This window comes from Rhinolophus ferrumequinum, chromosome 18 (assembly GCF_004115265.2).
Source record: "Rhinolophus ferrumequinum isolate MPI-CBG mRhiFer1 chromosome 18, mRhiFer1_v1.p, whole genome shotgun sequence".
Classification (NCBI taxonomy): Eukaryota; Metazoa; Chordata; class Mammalia; order Chiroptera; family Rhinolophidae; genus Rhinolophus; species Rhinolophus ferrumequinum.
This window is the reverse complement of record NC_046301.1, coordinates 56,844,393-56,865,789: the sequence shown is the minus strand read 5'-3', so window position 1 is coordinate 56,865,789 and position 21,397 is coordinate 56,844,393. Positions and strand designations below refer to the sequence as shown.

Genomic DNA, 21,397 nt, shown 5'->3' with positions numbered 1-21,397 from the left:
CTTTTTTAAGGCTGAATAATCTTCCATTGTATGGATGGACCACATTTTGTTTATGCACTCATCCATCGATGGGCACTTGGGTTGTTTCCACCTTTCGGCCATTGTGGATAATGCTGCTGTGAACAAGAGAGTGTAAATCTCTTGGAGTACCTGCTTTCAATTCTTTAGGTGGAATTGCTGCTTTATGTAGTTCTCTGTTAATTTTTTGAGGACCCTCCACACTGTCTTTCACATTTTTACATTCCCACCAATACAAGGTTTTCCATTTCTCCACATTTTCACCAACACTTGCAATTAATACCCAGCTTCTAAGGTTTTGTGACCCTCAGATAGTTAGCTAGCTGCATAACAAATTACCCCCAAATCTAGCAGCTTGAAACAACAAGCGTTCATTATCTCACCCAGTTTCTGAGGGTCAGGAATCTGAGAGTGACTACAATGGGTGGTCCAACAGTCTCCCTCCCTCACCGGCCCACAGAAACCACTGATTTGCTTTCTGTCATTATAGATTAGCTTGCATTTTCCAGAATGTTCCATAAATGGAATCATACAATGAAGGCTCTGTGTGTGTGTGTGTGTGTGTGTGTGTTTCTGTGTGTGTGTCTTCTTTTGTTCAGCAGAATGTTTTTGAGATGTGTCCCTGTTTTGGGTGTCTTGGTGGCTTGTTGCTTTTATTGCTGAGTATTCCATTGTAGGGTATGTTTGCTTTGTGCAATTCATCCCCCTGTTGGTGGACCAAATTTGAGGAATGTTCTCATATGAGGGTAGAGTCCAGATCTCATTGAAATTCAGGATGGGTTCAATTAAGTCTTGGAGGGACCCTTGCACCATAGAAAATAGGAGGGCAGGCCTCTGGGCAGCAGATATGACTCAGGAGGGCACTGCTGGTGGACGGGTGGGCGAGGAGGCAGGGGCACCAGACAGCTGTCATGCCAGAGGGGCTCACACAGGTGACCTTCAGTAGACCTGGGAAGGAGGGGAGGCCTAGAATGACCCAATACGGAGGGGAGTGCCGTGATGGACTGAGAAGCATCTCTCCTAGGCTGGAGGGAGGGTTCATGGAAACGATGGGTTCTGAAGATCGCTCCTACTGGTCAAAGCAGGGTATTTAGTTCTAAGCCTGGCCTCTCTCTCTCTCTCTCTCTCTCTCTCTCTCTCTCTCTTTCTTTCTTCCATTCCCTGAACCTGAATCAAGAAAATCCAAACCCCTGCTTCCGGCCACACCTGAGTGTTCTGGGCCGATTCCAGGCTACTAATCACCAATGTTGTGGCTGGACCAGCCCTGGTGGTTATTATGATTGTAAGATACCTTGTAGGACCTGGAAATTACATAGCACACCTGGGGCCACACAGTGTGCTTATGGGAGGATGGGGGAGAGAAGAGGCGAGAGGGAGAGAAAAAGAGAGAGAATGAAAGTAAGTGACCTGGGGTTTTGCTTTTGTTGGGGTAGAGAGTGTGGGAGCCTAGGGTTTTGTGAGCTCACTCTTTATTGATGAATTTAAAGCACGGGAAGAAAACAAAAGTGCTCCAGTTATTGAAATCAACCAAGATCGTCTCTGCTCCTTTATGCGCCCGTTTTGACACCTCCCAAACTCTCATAATCTTGGTCCCCCAAAGCCTGGCTCTGCTAGGAAGCCTTTACTGACCTGACCTCGCCTCTTCATGTGACCTAGGAGGGTGTGGAGGTTGGGGGTGCCCTGCCTTGCAGCAGACTGGCTTACCTCTCACCATACTCAGTCTCTCTCTCTCCCTCTCGACCTTCCTTTCTTCCTCTCTTCTCCCAAATCCGGGTTCTGCCCCTAAATTCCCAGGGATGCATTCTCCCAGTAGTCCCCCCATACCGGGTAGGGTTCTTGCTGGGGTCTGGGAAAAGCCTTTGTGTTTGGGAGGGGCGGATGCCTCCAGCGACCCTGGAAGGCCCGGCCTCCGGAGAGCGGCTGCGGCTGGATTGGTCGACGGGGCGGGAGGTGCTATGGTCCCGCCCCCTAGTTGCCAGGGTCCAGCCTATCCCTTCAGGCGAGCCTCGGTCTCCAGGTGGTTGTGGGGGCCGGGACAGGTGTGTGTGGGGGTGTGGGGGTGGAGAGGCGGTGGGCAGGACGTGTGTGTGTGTTTGTGTGTGTGTGTGTGTCTGTGTGTGAATTCCTTCTTCCTCCGAATCCCCTCGGGTTGGGTAGCGGGTACTCTGGCGCAGCCGCGGAGTAGCCGCCCCTCCCTCCAGCGCGCGCCTCAGTCCGCGCCTCCGTCCGCACCACCCTGGCGCGCTCCCGCCGCCTCCCGGGTCTGGATCCGGCGCGTGCGCCCGGGTCTCCCCAGCCCGCAGCGGAGGGGCGGGCCCGGCTCTCGGCGCCACAGCCCGCAGCCCCCTCCTCTCGCCTGTCCGCTGCTCGCGGCCGCCGAGGCGCTGCCACCTAGCCCCACCCTAGGCGACCCTGCGTGGAGCCGCGGGAGACCCGAGCGGGAGGTGAGAGCCGCGGCAGCAGGTGGAGGGGGCGGCGCGGCCCGGGTCCGGCTGGGGGAGGGGGACGCGCTCGTTACGCGGTTCTTTGTCTCCCCGAGCCAGTGCGCGGGCAGCCGGAGTTGCTCCTCCCGGCAGGTGCCGGCGTCCCTCGGGCTGGCGAGGGGACCCGGGAGTACGCTCCATCCCCATCCCATCTGGAGTCTGTAGCAGCCCCCAGTCCCCGAGGCTGGTGGTCTAGGGGTAGGGGCGTGGATCTTGGATCCCGAAGGGGAGCAGAAGCAGGAGGGTGGGGAGGTGGGCTGGGGCAGGCAGGGTCTGGTGGAGGGCGATGGGGGTGGGACTTGGGGAAAATCATGAGCAGCTCGGCCGGTGTGTAGGTGGGTGAGAGGGAAGTGGATGGAGGCCGAGGTTTGGGCGCCTATGGGTGGCGACGCTGGGGAAGCTGCAGCTAGGTGCCAGGAACAGGTCCCTGCAGGCTGCGTAACGGTCCAGGATCTGGGATGCTGACCAGTCTGTCTTCTCATTAGGTACAGGATGGACAAGAGGGACAAGTCCAGGGCAGGGACCGCCGCGCGGACGCCGGCTTCTCGCCCTCCCGGCCTTCCGACCCCTAGGCCCCCAGGGTCTCCACGACCCCCTCCTCCTGTAACCGGCGCAGCCCTCCGAGTTCTGGGAGCAGCGGGAGCTGCAGGGCGAGGGCCCCTGGCTGACAGAGCCGGGGGCATCCGGGCAGCCGCTCTCCCGGAAGCAACTCCTCGCGTGGGACCCATGCGGAGCCCCGGGACAGGTCCCCGGAGCCCAGGTACCCCTCTTTCCCCGATTCCAACCCCGTATCCCTGCCCCCCTTTCCTTCCGAGGCACCAGCCTCTCCCTGCTTTCCCGGATCACCGCATAGACTGGACCTTTTTCCGGCAGCCTCCAGGACCCCAGCGGCGGGGCGAGGTGAGCGAACTTCGGCCAAGACCTCGAGTCTGGGTTCTATCTCTATCCCAGGAAGTGCCAGTGGGACCACCAGGTAACACGCCTTACCCCCTTCCTTAGGCAAAGGTTAGTATCACTCTCTGGAACCTTTTAATTTTATACATGAATTGGGGCGTGGGAACACTTGCAGATCACTGGGCTCAAATTGGGTGAAAGCCATTCTTGGTAGGCAGTGAGCCCATATACCCCATTTCACAGATGGCAAAATGTGGACATGGGAGGTCAAACAAGGAGGGGGTGGCTCTACCCTGAATACCCTCTATCACCACCACCCCCAGGGTAGGTCTTCTTGGGCAGAAGGGGCTCCGGCTCCCAGCTGAAGAACCTGTGGGCAGAGGAAGAACTCCAGAAGCTCCCAGAAGAAGCACCGTGAATGCAGGGGCCCGGAGAGGTACATTTCCTGGGCAGGGAGGAGCAGGGCTCCTGGGCAGTGAGGGGGACCAGCCTGAGAATATCGATGACCCTTTGGCCTTCTGCTTTATCCCCAGACTCTTCCGGGCCCACCCCAAACGTCCCCTCTCCAGCCAGCTCCCGTCGGACCCGAGGTGCGGGCGCTGAGGGGGGGCTTCCCCGGGCAGCCTCGAGTGCCCGTCCCCGGGCCCAGATTGAGGTCCCCAGGAAATCAGTGAGCAGCACCCTAGAGCGCAGCAGCACCGCGGAGCCAAGCTCTGCCGCCAGGAGGCGACCCAGCGCCGGCGGGGGCCTCCAGAGGCCAGCCTCGCGCCCCCTGGGCTCCAGCATCACCCCTTTGTCCTCCCCAGCCCGCTCTGGGGCCTCGCTGGGTGGAACACCCCGGGCTCTGGGGCACCCTTCGCAGCCCAAATCGAAAGGGCTGCAAGCTCTGCGCCCCCCGCAGGCCGCACCCCTAAGGAAGGGCGCAGCCAACCTGCAGAGCCTTTCTCCTTTGGCCACATCATCTCCTCCCTGTCCAAACGCACAGCTGGCACTGCCTACCGATATCACAGCCACTCCTTTGCAGGATGCGCTCCCGCCCTCTCCACCGACCACGCCTCCTTCCCAGGCGCTTACAAGTACTTTGGCCACGCCCTTCCCACTAGCCCCTCCTCCCTCTGCTCCACTCTCTCTGCAGGCCCTCCCCTCTCCGCCGGCCACACCCCCTTTGCAAGCTCCACCCATACACCTGAGTACATCCTTTCCCGAGGCACCCGCCTATCCCACGGCCACTTTTCTGGCTCCATTCTCTCCTGCAGGTTCACCCCTTCTGCAGAGTACACCCCCCACCCAGACTTCTCCTTTGCCCCCTCTTCTGACTCTCCCTTCTCCCTTGACCTCACCTCCTTTGTCAGACCCTCTGCCACAAGCCACACCCCCTCTACAAAGCCCTCTTTCTCAGGCAAGGTCTCTGAGGAACTTATCCTCTCCCCTAGCCACAGCCCCTCTGCAGGACTTTTCTGCTCTGGCGACGCCCCCTCCGCCGGCCAGTCCTTCTATGTCTCCTCCCCCTCTTCAGGCCACGCCCCACACACTGGCCACGCCTCCCTCGCTGGATGCTCTGGCCATACCCCTTCCAGAGGCCCCTCCCTCTCCCCTAGCCACATCCCCTCTTCAGGCCATTCCTTCTTCTTTGACCCTGCCCCCTCTACAGGCCCCACCTGTTCTGTCTTCGTCAGCTCTGCAAGCCCCTCCTTCACTGGCCGCGCCCCCTCCACAGACTCCTTCTCTGGCTACACTTGCTCTACAGGCCACATCTTCTTTTCAGACCCTGCCCCGTCTAAAGGCCCCACATTCTCTGGCCTCACCACCTCTGCAGAATACTCCCTCTCCGTCCATGTCCCCTCTGCAGACAACACCTTCTCTGGGCCCGACCCCTCTGCAGGCCATGCCTTCTTTCCAGGCTATGACCCCTATGCAAACCCAACCTCTGTCCTTGCCCCCTCTGCAAGACCCTCCCTCTCCCCCCTTAACTGCTCTGCAAGACCCTCCCTCCCCCCTGGCCACACCGCCTCCGGCTCCACCTTCTTTGGCCTTGCCCTCTTGGCAGACCCCACCCTCTCCCCCTGCCTCACCGCCTCTGGAGGCACCTCCCTCTCTTCTGGCCACGCCCCTTCAGGCTTCCCTTTCCTTGGCCTTGCCCCCTCTGCAGGCCCCCCGCTCTGCCCCAGCCTCACCCCCTCTCCAGGCCCCACACCGTCCCCCGACCCCGGGTCCGGATGCCTCGATCCCGGGGTCACGGCTGACCCTGGCCCTGGCCCCGGTCCCGCCGCCACCACCCTCTCGCAGTCCGTCCAGTACACTGAGCGGCCCGGATCTGGCGGGCCACAGCAGCAGCGCCACAAGTACGCCGGAGGAGCTGCGCGGCTACGACAGCGGGCCCGAGGGCGGCACCACAGCCTCCCCTCCCGCTGACGCGGAGCTCGCCGCCTGCCACCCGGCTGCCTGGAGCCGAGGTCCCGCTCCGTCGCTGGCCGTTCGCAGTACCCCAGGTAAGCAGTCCTCCGCACTCTGGGGAGCTGTGGGAGAGGCGAGGTACAGGGATGGTAGGTGGGCGGTGTCGGAGTTGAGGCTTCGCAGCTCGAGGGCGGGGCAGTTGGTTCTGGGGGCGGAGCTGAGGGCAGGGGCGCGGTCCTGTGAGGCTTGGGGCTTCCCGTTTCCTCTGTCCTGGCACCTTTCCCTGCAGGAGCGTCCCTGCCTTGGCCTCCTGCTGCCGGGTCGGGCTCCGCTGACGGCCTCTGCACCATCTACGAGGCTGAAGGGCCTGAGTCGGCGACCCAAGCCCCGGGCGAGCTGGATCCCGGGCCTGGCGCAGGTGGTGGGAAGGCCGCGGCTGGGTCGGGGGCGACATCATGCGGCGCGAAGCCAGCGCGCCTGGGCGAGCTACCGCTGGGGGCGCTGCAGGCGAGCGTCGTGCAGCACCTGCTGAGCCGGACGCTGCTGTTAGCGGCGGCCGAAGGTGCGGCTGGCGGCAGCGGCGGTGGCCCGGGGAGCGCTGGGGGTGGCGGCGGCGCAGGGGGCTCCCGAACTACTCTCAGCGATGCCGAACTGGGCCGGTGGGCTGAACTGTTGTCTCCCCTGGACGAGTCCCGCGCCAGTATCACCTCGGTCACCAGCTTCTCCCCAGACGACGTGGCTTCTCCACAGGGTGACTGGACGGTGGTGGAGGTGGAGACCTTCCACTGAGCCAGACCCTAGCCCCGCCCACCACGCTCCACCCCTGCCTTAGGAGCCGCCCCTCCGGGTACACCTCTTTGTCTTAGACACCAGTCCACTCCTCTTTGAGTCTGGCTCTGGGTGGATTGGTCTCAGCCTCCTAGAGCCCTAGAATTTTGGCGCAGGTTCGCAACCCACCCACATCTTTGGCCGAGGTCCTCCCCTCCAGCCCTGGCCTCTTTGGCCTAGAATATGCTCCCACTCCTCTCACCCCCTCCCGTGGCCTGGGTCCCACCCTGTGTCCAGCGTATTGTCTACCACTCGCAGCCCAGAGTTAGCAATAAAGCCTGGACACTGCAGTCTGTGCACCTTTGCTGTCGCCGCGGGGCTGGAGCTGTGGCATCTTTACTGAGGATAAGGGGTGCACGGGGCAGGGCTGGGGTGGGATCCCGCTGGGGTGGGATCTCCCTAGTCTAGCGCAGTGCGTGAACGTAGGCTTTTTCCTGTCCGACTTCTGATGGAAACGTTAGGCTCTGGAGGGACCCAGGTGGGGCCACGTGGCCGAATGGGTGAGTCAATGCGTGGCCAGAATGGATGAATGACCCAAGCACTTCCCACACTCAACCAGGGCAGCCAGCACTCCTGGGGAGAAGCGGAAGACACGTGAGAAGTGCTCGCCGGGGCTCCGAGGCGAGGGCCCCTCCTCCCGGTGTGCACCCCAGTGCACGCCCTGGGGTGTGGGACGGAGCAAGGGGTTACCTGAGACTGTGGCCTCTCGGTTCCCTCCTGAGGGTGCACTCACTGTCCACTGCTCACAGAGGAGATTACAGTGCAGAGAAAGCCTGCAGCTGGGGGGAGGCCCGTCAGGAAGACCAGATACAGGGAATAGGGCCCGCCTGACAGAATGGGGGGGGCCTGTAGGTAAGAAGCAGCCTCTCCCAAGCTGAGTGGGAGACCAGGGTGTCCTCATTGCCTCCTCCTCTCCAGGTGTCCTCACCATGCCCTTTTATGGCTCACAACCTATGGGCCTCACCTTTCCCCCCAACTTAGGGTATTCTCCCCAAGTCCCTCCAGCCAGGCATCTTGTCTGTGCCCTACAATCAGGGATCCTTACTAGAACCAACCAATGTCTTCATTTGTCTTCCTCCCTCCATCAGAATGCCTTGCCCTTCCTCTAGTAGCTCAGTCACCCTGACCCTGGACTCCTCAAGCCCCAGTCCAGGCCCTCCTTCCCAGGTGGCCCTGCAGGAAACACCCCCCACCCCCCAGGCTTTTCCTCCCTGAAGATCTCCTGCTTCACACCAAGAATGATGGAGGCCTGGTAGGGACTACAATCCCCAGGGCAGGTAAAAGGACAGAGTGGGGGCCCTCAGTCCTGCCGCTGCCCTGAGACCGGTCCACAGAGTCCACCCTGTAGCCAGGTTCCTGTCAGATAGAGATCACCCAGTCCTACCTGTCCTCACCCTGGACATGGCCACCTCCCAATTTAGGGTCCGAGGAGAAACTGGCCCTCCCAGAAGGGCCATGCCACCTCCACCCCTAGGAGCCAATGTGTGTGTGTGTGGGGGGGGCACACATGCTCCCTCAAGCTGCAGTTTGGTGGCAGATGTTCCCTTTCTAGCTGGGCCCTGGCAAGGACCCAGGGGTCCTCTCCAGCCCAAAGGTAGGGACTGACTCCTGACCTACTGAGCAACCAGGGCCTCAAGGCCAGGCCCCGGAGGGAGCAGGGCAGAACCTCAGATAGTTTTTCTGGGGCCGTGCCCCAGTCTAGGGAGCCAGTGGGGTGGAATTACCCTATGGGAACAGGATAGACAGAGACTGTCGGGTCTCCGTGTTAAATCTGAATGATGGGAATAATGCAGAGACCCACAGGAGCTGTGGAGTGATGGGACAATCTGTGGGATTTGGTTGTCCTGGTGCAAAACCAGTGTCCTGTCCTGCTGCTTGGGAGGCAGCAGAGTTGGGGACACTTTGTTGGTCCACACTAGGTACTGAGGGACAGGACCTGGCTGGCATCTGCCTGGACTCAACTAAGTTTCTCCTCCTGGGGATCCTTCCTTTACCATCCCCAGCTCTGTCCCCAGCCAACTGGGACTATGCCTTAGCTCCATGGGGAACCCCACAAAGGACTCTGACTCCCTGGGCCCTCTTCCCTTAGGGGAGCCCCCTTTCATTGTCTCCACTACCTGGCTCAGTTTTGTCTCTGTCCTGGCCTTCCCACTTTCCCCCAACACAGTGGTCCATTTGATGGCGCCCCCCTCACCTAAGCCGTCCATGGCTCCCCAGTGCCCTCCGTTCAAAGCGAAAACGCTCCTGACTGGAGAAGCCCCTTCTTGGCCTGCCCATACTTTCTCCTGTTCTTGCTTCATAGGCATCATGTGCTTTCTGCTGGTTCCTGCCACATTTTGCCTTGATGCTTTTGCCCTTAGAGATGGCTTTGACACTCCCACCCCATTGCCTCCTCCAGGAAGCCTTCTCTGATCTCCCGGCTCATTCAGGCTACTGGGCGCTTGCCACATGAGCATGGAGGCTCAGCCCCTGCCCCCACGCTGGTGTCTGTCTCCTCCACCAACTTGGGGATCCCCTAGAGCCAGATACTCATTGGGCACAGCACTGGAAGGGCCTCAGGAAGTGTGTGCTGAATGAACATACCCAGATCCCAAGATCCTACATTTCTCCATGTCTCTCAGGGGACGCCCAAGCTGAGTCACCCAGGAGGGAACTCATGCCCTCTGCCCTCGCCATCTCCAGAGCCACTGTTCTGACAATGGTAGGCTATTAGAATGTGTCTGTGAGCCTAACATCTAAAGGCCTTTGTGACGTGTTCCCCAAATTCTAACCATCTCTCTCAATCGCCACACTTTTGCTCACACTGAACCAGCAAATGCCCTTCCCTTCTCTCTCATGCTGCACCCCAACCCGGGTACCTCTTTGATCCCCTCTGGCCTGCTATGACCTCTATCCCTCTGGAAGGTTCCCAAGGGCAAGGACAGCCTGCTCCCCTCCCTAGTGCTTTGCAGGACTCGGGGCTGGGGCCCCGAGGCTGCGTGCGGTCCCCGCACCCCCAGGCCTGCCCCATCCGTCATCCCTTGTCCATGACTGTGTAAATACACTTTATTTTCCATCCCCGCCTGGGTGACATGTGGAGTGTGAACAGGCAGTGTGCAAAATGGTAGTGGGCAGTGTTGGGGGCACATGGGGGAGCCCTGTGATGCCCACCCTGGTCCCCATGCTTTGTAACACTGAGGAGTGGGCGACCGGGAAGGGGGGGCTGAGCATGGATTGCCACCCCAAGAGGTATCGGGGACACTGCTTGTGAGGCTGCTTGACGCTTCAGGAGCCCCAAGAGCATCAGCCCCAAGGGTCACGAGGCTGGGAAGGAGGGGTCTGGGGGGCATCGTTGGACTTTGGCACCGTTCTTGGCTCTGCCTCTGCAGAGGCCACGGGACCACCATGAGGGAGGCATGGAGATGACACTCCTCTGGGCAGCCTTCTCCCTTGGGGCATGGCCCTGGTCGGAGGGGGTGTCTGGGGACACAGGGAAGGAAGGGAAAGAGACTGGGGACCCCTGGAGAGGAGGTTAGTCTGGGTCGGGGAGCCCCTCCATCACTGGCCAAGATGAGGTGATGGGAGTGTCTCACAGAGGACGATGTGGGGTGCTAGGGACAGGGGTCTCGTGACTTCCTCACAGTTGCTCTGGCCCCTGAGAAGCAGGGACAGACACTGCCAAGGCCTGGGCTGGTTCTGGCTGGCCATGCACACCCAAGGTGGCCCTGCACACAGTAGGGGGACTTTGGTTTCTGCTGCAGGGGCCATGAGGCCTGCACCAGGCAGGAAAGCCTAGCCTGGCCATCTGTCCCTGGCGGACAAAGGTCCCCAGGGGCATGGTGCAGTGGTGACATCCAGCCCAAAGTGGCCCCTCCTTCCTCAAACCTCCAGCTCCTGGGTCCTTCCCAGCAGGGCTGTCCTTGTCCCAGGAGGAGGCCTGCTGGGAGGAGGCAGCTTTCTGCTATCCAGTCCTGGGACTCTGTGTCCTCCTGGGCCCTCGCTGTTAAGACGGGCAGACCCTCCAGGTAATGGGCCTTGAGGGAGAGGACCAAGATGGTTAAACAGTGCTGGGGAGGGTACGCCTGCTGAGGGACCCTGAGGATCCCCAGGCTCCAGCTGTGCCCTCTGCACCCTGCAGCACTGGGCCTCGCCCTCCGGGTGGGCCAAACTATGGAGGGCTTGGAGTTTAAATGTGGCCCTGGTGCCCCCCGGGGCTGCGGGCTTGCGTGCACGTCCTCAGTTGTCCAGGCCCTGGCTATAGGACGCAGCCAGTTCATCGGCATCGCTGTCTGAGCTGCCCTCGCTGTCCTTGGCAGGCCGCTCCAGCCGGTGGAAGAAGCGCGCATCGCGCGGGGACAGGGGGTAGAGCGCGTCCTGCAGCGCCGCGCCCACGCCCACGCCCAGCAGCTCTTCGTCGGACGATGGCAGCGAGTCCTCATCCAGGTGTCGTGCCAGGCCTAGCCCGTCAAAGGCCAGCGGGTCCTCGAAGGGTGGCGGGCCCTTCAGCAGCCGCACCTGGGTCGGGGGACCAGCGCGCGCTGGAGGCGTGGACCCACATGTCCACGGACGGAGCTGAGTTTCCAGGCACCCTCCTCTCCCTCACCCCAGGTGCTGATGCCCGGCCTGTCACCGGCAGTGGACACAGGGCTCTCAGGCCCCTCCCGCGCTCACCTCGGCCTTCAGCTCCTCGATCTGGTCCTTGAGCTCTCGGATGTACTGCGACGAGTCGGAGTGGTTCAGCTGACCCTGGATGCGGCCCTCCTCCCTCTGCCGGCGGGCGCGGGCACCGGGGTCAGGCAGACCTAGCCCGGCGCCCCACCCACCCACCCACCCACCCGGCACCGCCACTCACCTGGATCTCTAGCTCCGCGATGCGCTGCCGCATCTCAGCCACCGCAGCCATGCTGTCTGCTTCCCGCAGGCGCACGGCCATCACCTCCTCCTTGCTCTGCGGGAAGGGGAGAGAAGGCGAGTCAAGGTTGAAGCAGGGTTGGGTGAAGGCGGGGAGGCGGGACCCGGGCGGGGGTCACCTTGCACTCGGCCTCTGCCTGCTTGCGGCGGCTTTCGCTCAGCTGCGTCTGCAGCCCCTTGTTCTGCGCGGCCAGGTACTGCAGCTTCTCCTGCAGCGCTGCGCGTTCTGCCTCCACGCGGTTCAGAAGGTTGCGGTGGATGTGGTCCTGGGGGAGGAAAGGAGGACGGATGCACGCGGGTCACGGCCTAGTCAAGGGGCCGATGGTGGACACCAAGGCCCTCCCCTACACTGCGGCGCGGCCCACCTGTGTCTCGAGCTCCACCACGCGCTGCCGCAGCTCGCGGCCCTCCGCCAGAGCCTGGGCCTCGCGCAGGCGCACGCTCATCAGCTCGTCCTGCAGCTCGCCCAGGACCAGCTTCCGCGGGGACTCTTTCCAGCGGCCGCCGCGGGACAGATGGGCCTGCCGGGAGAGGCCTGCGGTCAGCCCAGGAGCCGGAGGCCCGGAGGGCGGCCACCACGTGGTTGCACGGGCCGCTTCCTGTCCTCTGGCTAGGCCCTCACCTGCCAGGTGTCTGAGAGCTCCTGCAGCTGCAGCTTCAGCTCGCGCGCCGAGGCCACCGCCTCGCCCTCCCGCACCTTGAGCGCCTTCAGCTCCTCCTGCAGCCGGGCTACGTTGTTCTCATCAGGCAGTGAGCTGTTCCTCTGAGGGGAACACGAGTGGTCAGTGCCCAGGGCAGCTGGCAGCCCCGTGCCCATTCCTGTGGGCTGAGACCCCACCCCTTGTTTCTTCTAGACTCCACCTTGGGCAGCCCAGCCGGAAGAGGGTACACCCTGGACCCATGTTGGGAAGGCGGGCTGGGTGAGGGGAGCAGATCCACACCACCTCTGTGCCCCAGCGGAAGACCCTCTCCTGTAAAATGGCTGTAAGAACAGCACCTGTTTTCTCACAGGACCGGCTTAGGGCAACCCACAAAGTGGGGGGCCTCCCATAAATGTTACTGCTAAGGACACCAGGAGGGCTGGGTGAGGGCCGACTTAACCACCTGGGAATCTGAGACCCACCCTGCAGGGCCCATAACTAGACCCCGAGACTTGCCCCAGCAGGAGCTGAGAAGACTGGATTTCAGCACCCTGTCCCCACCTCCCAGGCAGCCCCTCTTCCTCGGAACTCGCTGAGGGCCAGCCTAGGCCCTGTCCTGGCCTCCCAAAGGCTCAGGGATGAGAGGTTTGTGTTCCAACCTCTTGGACCAAAATCCAGCTTGCTGCCCTACGACCTCACTGACCCTTGTTTGGGTTTGGGAGTCAGGGGAGGGTGGCAGGATCTACTGGGAGCACATTTCCCTCTGGTGTTGAGGGAGGTGGAGGGAGGCCCAGCTCTGGGCTGGCTGCTGGGGACTGAGAGGCTGATGGCCCCACCAAGGCCGCGGCAGAGACACCTGGGAGGGCACCCAAGAGTGCAGGCTCCTGCCTGAGTGAGTGAATCCTACTGCCCTCTTCTGGCGGCTCCGTGGAAGCTGAGTCAATACCGAGTCAAGGCTGCAGGCAGGAGAGGGCGGCCCCTAGTAGCCCCACTGGGTGATGTTTCCATGGAGGTGGGGGTGGGGTGAGCAGCTCTGCTGGGCCTAGGCCTTCCCTCCTCTCCCACCTTCCTGGAACCCAGGGTCTGGAGGCACGGGACCCACAGACGGGACAGGTTATCCAGGGAGTCCATGAAAACCACCACACTGCTGGCACTGCCTGGTGCATGAAGGTAGGTGTGCCCTGGAGTGTGTGTGTGAGTGTGAGTGTGTGTGTGTGTGTGTGTGTGTGTGTGCACGCGCGCATGTATTTCCAGGACTTGGGAGGATCTGGGGGTGAGGGATCCACTTCCCATCTCCCTAGACCCTCCTGTGGAGACCATAGGGGAGGCAGCCTTGGGTTCCTTGGGGACCTGGAACAGGACTCCAGGACACTCCCCCCTGGTCCCTCTGGCAAGCCCTTCTCCTTGGCTCAGGCTTGGTCATGTACTTCCTTAAGTGCAAGCAGCACCCCACCTCGCCTTTCCCTGAGCCCCCCAACACCTGCCCACCCGGCGCACCTTCTCCATGTCCAGAACCTTGTCCTGCATCTCCCGGAGGGCTCCCAGCGTCTCTGTCTCTCGCAGCCGTGACTGCTCCAGCTCAGTCTCCAGGTGGGCCACGAAGTCCTCGGTCAGGCGTGGGTTATCCTGGGGGAAGGCAGAGGGCTGCATCGGGCCCAGGCTTCGGCTGGAGGGTGGGTACCCTTCTTGCCAGCTGGCTGTGAGCCCAGGCCTTGCCCCCCACTCCCTAGAGCCCCTGGGCTGGGACATGGGCTTAGACTGTGGGTAGAGAGGGAGGGGAGGAGAAACCCTGGGTACTCTTCCTGTGCCGTCTGCCCTTGTAGGAGGATTGCTGAACCCCATCACAGGGACCCTGGTGGCCCAGCCTAGCCTCCTTCCTGGGAAAGGCACACAGAAGGAACCTTCTGAAAGGGACCTTCTGTGGCCTCAGGACGCCCCCTGTGGGAATGCTGACGGCTGGTTCCCAGGGTTGCTGGGGTGGGGGTAGGGGTGGATTCTCCAAGGCACCCTTCCTGCTGTGTGGTCTGCGGCCTAGGCACATGGTCAGGGTGGGGTGGGGCAGGGTGGGGCTCAGGGCCACGGCACTCCTGCCCCTCTTTCTCTACCTCCCACCTTTCCACCCCCATTTCAAAACAGGAAAGGATGGGGAAAGAGTTTGCTGGGTACTTTCTTGCTCAGTGCTGAGGCTTCTCAGATGGATGACACCTGGGCCTGATAAAGGAGACCTGGCCGGTGGGTAAGAAAAGCCCCTGGGGCCCGAGCAGGGTCCCCATCTTGCTGCCTTGGTGGTTTGCCAGGGTGGTTTTGTGGGAGGTTGCCCAGCCCCTCTGGCTGCCGCCCTCTTCCCCACTGGCTTCCTGTCCAGCTGCCCAGGACTGCTTGCTCCCCTCAACCACTTTGGGTTTCTGAGCTCCATGGGTGCCAGCGGCCCTCCCTTGGCTCAGATGGACCTAGGGCCCCACACCAAGCCCCCGCCCTGCCAGGCTGCATCTCCTCCAGGGCCTCTCCTAGACACGGTGCTCAAGGGCCAGCGTCTTTCGCACCACCCGCTTCACCCATCTCTTCATCCCCTAAAGGCCGGAGTTTAGGGGTGGCAGGTGAGTCTCTCTGACTGACCTGAAAGGGGTCATCATGCCAGTGGTGGGATGAGCCCAGCCTGTTTCCCCATTGGCCATGCGGCTTCAGAGCAAGCTGGGGCTACAGCACTGGCACGTGAGGGGTGGGAGGAGGATGCAGGTGAGAAGTGGTAAAGTTCCCCCCCCCAGGAGCATAGAATCAACTCGAATCGAATCGCTGAACTAAGGTCAGAGCCAAGGTCTTCAGGCCTGGGAGGGGGTCCTCCCAGCAAACGACTCTTTTCTTCTCTCCACCTATTGTTTCTTGAGCACCTGTGGTTTCTCCAAATCAGGGATCCCCACCTGGCTGCCAGGTTCTGCTGGATTCAGGCCTGGACTGTATGGGGTGGGGCTGGGGTGCCTATAGCATCTTTCCCTGCCCTTCCAGGGCATGTGCACACACGTGCACGCTGAGCTTGGGGACTGCAGCTCCTGGCAGGTCATCAGATAAGGAAGGCAGCCTGCTAAGGTAGAGCTGAAGGAAGGTTCTAAAAGCCCCCTAGGGGAGCAGACTCTTTGCACAGTGCTCTCACCCATGGATCCTCCCATCACTCCACAACAGACTGGCGCTGCCCCCTCAACCCCACCCCGCCAGCCCAGAGTGGTTGGTACAGGCCAGACCCTCCTCTGAGGGCAAAGTCCTGGGCACTGGAGGATGGAGTCCCCGCCCTTGTCCTAGCTGCATGGCTAGTCCTTGGGGAAGCCCAACAACCCTGCAGACCTTGGAGAGACGCCAGAGCTCCCCAGGAATCACAGGCCCACCAGTCAAGGCCTCACATCTGTGCCAGGCAGGGGGCTCTGCAGGGAAAGCCTGGTTCCCACGCTGAGACCAGAGGTGAAAGTGGCAGACTGCTTTGTTCTCAATGCGGCAGGCGAAGCACCCCAGCGGGGAGTGGAACAGGGAAACCGCAGGCTTGCCCCACCACCACCCCGGGTCTGGGGCCGATTGCTGCCGGTGGGACTGGCAGAGAATCTGCACTCGCCTCTGGGTGGTCCCCTCACCCCGCAGTTAGGAACTGGAGGGCTGATCCCCAGCCAGTCGCACTAGAGCTCTGACCGCAGCCAGGCGGGTGGGGGCGGGGCCTACCCGCGGCGGCCCCGCCCACCCGGCCGGGTACCTGCTGCTCCTGCAGCTGCCGGATGGTGCTCTGCGCCTTCTGCAGGTCCTCCGTCGCTGAGCTGCACTGCTGCCGCACCACTGCCAGCTCCCGCTTGATGACGTAGTTCTCCTCGGCCTCCTGCGCCCGCGTCACCTGCCCCTGAGCACAGGGAAGACGGGTGGGGGGAGGGCCGTGACTCTCTGCTCAAACCCCAGGCCCTGCCTCCGGCCCACCTCAAGGGAAGTCCCTGAGTGCGCGGAGGCCGTGTGGGAGAGGGGCGAGACCTCGGCACTCAGAGCCTGGGATGGGACGCCCCACCGGGCCTGGGGATGTGGGTGGGGTTAGGCAGGTACAGGACGCGGGGAGGAGCCTGGAGGAAGACACCCGCCCCCAACCCGCGGCCTGGGCTCTGTGGGGCAATAAATGGAGCACTACGCCAATAAATGGAGGACATGCTGGGGCTGCTGTGTCCTCTTCCTCGTGGCCTCTGTTGAGGAGAAACAAGTCCTTATCCAGGGACCACGGCACACCAGAGGCCAGGCTCTGCTGGTGAGGGTGGGGGTCTGGGGGCAGCTAAGGGCTGGCTCCTCCAGGCTGGGTTTGGGAGGTAGAATACACAACACCTCAAACCGCCCCCCCCCCCAGGCTTCTCCAGTCCTGGACCCTGGGGCCACAACCTGCCAGGGGCTACGATCCATGCCCCCTCCGCTTCATCCCCCTCACCCCACCCAATGTGGGCCCCCCATTCCAGGCTCAGAGCCACCAGGTGGCAGGCAGAAGCTTCCAGATAAAGCCATTCAAGATGAGGCAGCAGCAGAAGCAGATGAGTGAGAGAAGATGGCAGGCCTTGCAGGAAGGAGCAGAGAGAAGTGTGAGAGGCCAGAAGGGGTGTGTGTGTGTGTGTGTGTGTGTGTGTGTGTGTGTGTGTGTGGTGGGGAGGCTTAGCACAGGCATACACTAAGCTTGTGGCTGATGCACCCTCAGGGGCCGAGCCCTCCTGGGTCCCCACTTCTGTCCACTGGAGGAAGCTTTGTGTCCATGTGCGTGTAGGTATACTCACAGACACACCCACAGGTGCCACATTTGCACAGGCACACCCCCTGCCCCTGGAGGGCCTCCTCTGTCTCCCCTGAGAAGCAGTCCCCAGCCACCCTCATGCATGGCCCCAGGAGGGATGGCGGCAGCCAGGGAAGAGGCGGTAACTGGCTGTTATGTGTGGACCCAGAAGGAAGTGAGGGAGTGAGATGAAAAGCTACAGTACCTGGATTAACCTATCAGCCAGAGCAGCGCTCTCCTACCGGGCAGGCGGGGCGAGGGGGTTCCCAGCGACAGGGGGAGGAGGCAGAGCGGAAGGCACAGGGACAAGAGAGAAGGAGAGACAGACAACCACGTGTCACTAATGCAGTGGACTATCTCTAGAAGCAGGGGACACAGGAGTGAGACCGGAGAACCAGAGAACCAGCAGGAGAGGCCCCAGAGGAAGACCAAAGCCAGAGCCAGCTCCTTCTAGGAGAGGGGTCTGTGTGAGTGTGGAGGTGGGGGTGCCCAGGGCTGGCCAGTCTGGGGTCAGCTGGGAAAACTCAGTGAGTTTCATTTGGAGGCTGACCAAGAATGGAGGCTTTGGGGCAAGGGCAATAAAATCCTGTGGATGACCTACTCCCTGAGGTCATTGGAGGGTCAAGTGAAAATGAGGATGGAGCACAAAGGAAGTGGGGCTCCCACCTGTGCTCCCATCTTTAAAAACCAGTTTGGGGCCAGGATCAAAGTTGTGGCACCCTGCCACGGACCTGTGGCAAGACTGCCCCCTCGTCCTCCATTCCCATCTTTCTTTCGAGGGCAGCGAGGCTTCCAAATTACAGGGTGGGGTACGCTGTGGTCCAGTTCTGGGCACTTCACTAGAAGCAGCAATTCTGTCTCCTTCCCACCCAGGCAGCCCCAGAGGGCGTGGAACACAAATGGACTGGACTGTGGTGTTTGCATTTACCTGGGTTATAACTCAACCCTCAGCCCCAAGCTAAGTTTCCCCACGGCCTTGATTATACAGCAGCTCAAATCTCAGTGGGGCTCGAGTGGCGCCTGGGCCTGGGGTAGGGGGCTGGCTTGCCCTCTGGCTGCTGGGTCCTGCTCGACCTGGAGGGTTCTGTGCCACAGGCTGGTGGCCACACCCCTCACCTTCTCCAGCGTCTCAATCCGCTGTTTCAGAAGCCGATTCTCCGTCCGAAGCCTCTATGTGGGGAGAAGGGAGAGTGAGTCAGATCCTGCCTCCCACTCCTGTACACACAGAGGTCTGTCTCCTGAGGGGCCAGGCCACCTGCAGGCAGGACAGAACCAGGGCTTACCCTGTTTCCCCAAAAATAAGACCTAGCCGGACAAGCAGCTCTAATGCGTCTTTTGGAGTAAAAATTAATATAAAACCTGGTCTTATTTTACTATAAGATCTGGTTGTATATAAGACCGGGTCTTATATTAATTTTTGCTCCAAAAGACGCATTAGAGCTGATTGTCCGGCTAGGTCTTATTTTCGGAGAAACACGGTACGTTCTGGGACAGTGATTCCAGAAAACAGGGCTGTTCAGAATGGCCCATTAGACTTTTTTTCAAAAACAAACCTTGGTTCAGTAAAAATAATGTGAGTGATTTCATGGATATGGACGGTGTGTGGGGGGGACGGTGGTCAGCACCCCTGCCATCCTTGGAAATGTGTTTCTACCCCACACTTGGGCCTGTCTGGCTCCCACAAGGCAAAGACTTCTGTGTTTTGGGGGAAGCAGCTATCAGAGAGCCCCTGTCCCTCACTGCTTTGCCTCTAGGCCCAGGATTAATGGCCATTTACTCATGTCATGAGTGGGGAAACTGAGTCAGAGTTGGGCAGTGTGTTGCCTGAGCCTCCCACTCGCAGGAGTCAGAGCTGTTTCAGGCACGGGGCTCTGTCCCTCACGGTGATCTGGAATCCGAAGTTTTGATCCTGACCCCTGACCCCTTGACTGCTCTGACCTCTCTTTGGCACAAGCATAGCCATCCTTGGAGAAGCTGGATATGCCTGACCCACATCTTACCTCTCTCCTGCTTACTCCAAAGGGAAAACCAGAGAGGGGGTGGGCAAGGGAAAGAAAGAACAAGACTGAGGGGTGGGAAGGGATTATACTAGTCAGACTTTAAAATATTTTTTCTATAGTTTTGATGCTTTGACATCCTGAGGCCTTGCCGCTCCCAGGACTAGCTAATTCCTACAGAGAGGAAACAACCTGTCTGTTAAGGGCCTTTCACAAGCAAAGCAGCCAATCTAGAGGCCCCTCCCCAACTTTCTTATGGAACTCACACACCAAGCCAATATTTCCCCTGCCCTAAATTGTCCCAGGAGAACCAGGGGCTGCTCCTATAGCCCAGAGCCCTGAAATTATTCAAACTAGCCAATCCTAAACTCGCTCAAACTTGCCTACCCTGTCTTGCCCATTCTTTCCCTTGAAAACCCCAATAAAGGCTCTGGCCCCTGCTTCCCCCCTCAAGCCCCCTGATAGACCCTGGTGAGCAAGACACACACACACACACCCCAAACATTTGGACTGGTGCATCAGTCAGGTTGCCATTCCTGAGAAAGGGAGATGCTTAAAAATTCAGGATACAAAACTATTTCTGGAAATCTACAAACAGAGCCAAAACAATGATGCCCTTTCCCCCTCTGGTATAGGTGGCAGATGACCTGGATTCTAGTCTATGTTCTGCCTCTGCCTTTCAAAAGGAGGTAGGGATGATGCTGCTGGTGGTGGTGGTGGTAATAATTTGAACAGCAGGGCAAGTGTCATCCCCATTTTGCAGAAAGGGACGCTAGGGCTCAAAGAGGTGAATTCACCTTCCCAGGTCATATGGCTGGTCTGTGGTAGAACTGGGATTTGAACCCTGGTCTATGACTCTCCAGGGACTAGAGTCCCAGCCACTGTGGGACTCTGCCCCTGAAGAGGACAAAGCCAGGCTGTGTTGAGGTTTGTGTTTATGTCTGTCCCCCAACCCCCACTGGACTGGGGGGCCCTCAGTCTCTGCTGTGACTGGCACACAGTAGGTGCTCAATAAATGTTTGTTGAATGAATAACTAAAATCAACGTGTGGAGGGATGAAAGCAGAGGGAGAGAGGGAAGGAAGTCTGGGTTCAGAGACTGCACGCTCAGGAAACCCCCTGTGATACTATGATTTATAAAAAGAAACATATATTTGGTCTTCCATCCAGTCCTGTCACAGAGCTCCTAAAACCCTGTGAATTTCCTAAGTGAGAGGGATAAAGATGTTCTTTTTTATATTAATGAGGCGTCTTTTGGAAAGCCCCTTGGTCACCTAAGGACCCCTCCTTAGGCTGGTTGTCAGGGGATCCCACTGAGTGTCAGAGGGTTGGAACTTTCAGTCCTACCCCTAGACCTCTGAGACGGGGAGAGGGGCTGGACATTGAATCAGTGGAGGATGGTCAATAATGTAATCAGTTGTGCCTGTGTAATGAAACCTCCATAAAACCCCACAGGACGGGGTTCGGAGAGCTTCCAGGTTGGTGAACAGTTGGAGATGCTGCGAGAGTGGTACCCGGAGAGGGTATGGAAGGTCCACCTCTTCCCCATACCTGGGCCTACTCATCTCTTCCCCCTGGCTGTTCCTGAGTTTATCCTTATTAACGGCAGCAGTGATCTAGTCAGTAAACTGTTTCTCTGACTTCTGTGAGCCACTCTAGCAAATTAATCGAACTCAAGGAGGCGATCACAGGAACCTCTGATCTATAGCCAGTTGGTCAGAAGCATAGGTGACAACCTGGGCCTGAGACTGGCTTCTGAAGTGGGGGGGGCAGCAGCCTTGTGGGATCTGACACTGTCTCCAGGTAGATGGCATCAGAACTGAAGGACTCCCAGCTGGTGTTGGAGAACTGCTTGGTGGTATGGGGAAAAGCCCATATATTGGAGTTGGTGACAGAACTGTACCCCCAAACCTAGCTGGGCTGGCAAGCCAGGCACCAGGGGAACCAGGGTCCGTGGGTAAGTGCTGTACCCTGGCCTACATGCCCTGGCATCTGGCCCCAGCCTGCCTCGGGGCTCCCCCCACCCTGGCCCCTGACCTCGGGGCCCCCACCGTTGATGGCAGTCTTCCTGATGTTCCTCCAGCCCCTCAGGCTCGCTGCTGCACGGGCCTTAGCAATTGACTCCCCGGGCCTGCAGCGATCTCCCCCGCACACTTTATCGGGAGGGCTTTCTGGAGTCTGTACTCTGTACCTGTGGATTCATTGACTGTCCCCCCACTGCAGTGGGGGCTCCATGAAGGCAGGTCCACCTCGTCCACTGCTGTGTCCCCAGTGCCAGGTAGGCCTTCACTCACACACTGTGGTGGTGAGCGAAGGGGCAGCTGGGCTGAGGGACAACCGCTCAGAGCCTAAGGACAGTCTGGGGAGCAGCGTGCGTTGGGCAGGGCTGCCCCCTAGTGACCGCCCGCCTTTAGAGTCGGGAGGGAAGCTCCTCAGGGCCGCCGGTGCCTGTCCCGCTCCCCGTCACTGCCCCCTCCCCGGG

The 21,397-nt window shown here is 60.2% G+C and overlaps 2 protein-coding genes across 4 annotated transcripts in view; one reads left to right on the top strand and one right to left on the bottom strand.

The window, feature by feature from the left end:
• Positions 1–1,672: 1,672 nt before the first annotated feature.
• PRR36 (proline rich 36) lies at positions 1,673–6,894 on the top strand. The gene is made up of 6 exons (XM_033133413.1): positions 1,673–2,462; positions 2,987–3,261; positions 3,375–3,474; positions 3,719–3,831; positions 3,929–5,884; positions 6,079–6,894. Exons 2-6 carry the CDS (start codon positions 2,994–2,996, stop codon positions 6,576–6,578), a joined length of 2,937 nt encoding a protein of 978 aa, XP_032989304.1. The 5' UTR covers positions 1,673–2,462; positions 2,987–2,993; the 3' UTR covers positions 6,579–6,894.
• Positions 6,895–9,646: 2,752 nt separating this feature from the next.
• EVI5L (ecotropic viral integration site 5 like) overlaps positions 9,647–21,397 on the bottom strand; it is a 28,967-nt gene continuing 17,216 nt past the window's right edge. The window contains exons 11-20 of one of the 3 annotated variants that reach the window (XM_033134763.1): positions 18,036–18,089; positions 17,125–17,157; positions 15,882–16,022; positions 13,646–13,774; positions 12,130–12,270; positions 11,873–12,028; positions 11,627–11,773; positions 11,449–11,544; positions 11,268–11,363; positions 9,647–11,111 (exon numbers count right to left, since the gene is read on the bottom strand). In XM_033134763.1, the coding sequence (XP_032990654.1) occupies positions 10,833–11,111; positions 11,268–11,363; positions 11,449–11,544; positions 11,627–11,773; positions 11,873–12,028; positions 12,130–12,270; positions 13,646–13,774; positions 15,882–16,022; positions 17,125–17,157; positions 18,036–18,089 (1,272 nt within the window). In that variant the 3' untranslated portion in view covers positions 9,647–10,832. Of the gene's footprint in view, positions 11,135–11,267; positions 11,364–11,448; positions 11,545–11,626; positions 11,774–11,872; positions 12,029–12,129; positions 12,271–13,645; positions 13,775–15,881; positions 16,023–17,124; positions 17,158–18,035; positions 18,090–21,397 lie in introns of all 3 variants that reach the window. The other 2 variants (XM_033134765.1, XM_033134764.1) reach the window with 2 other exon arrangements.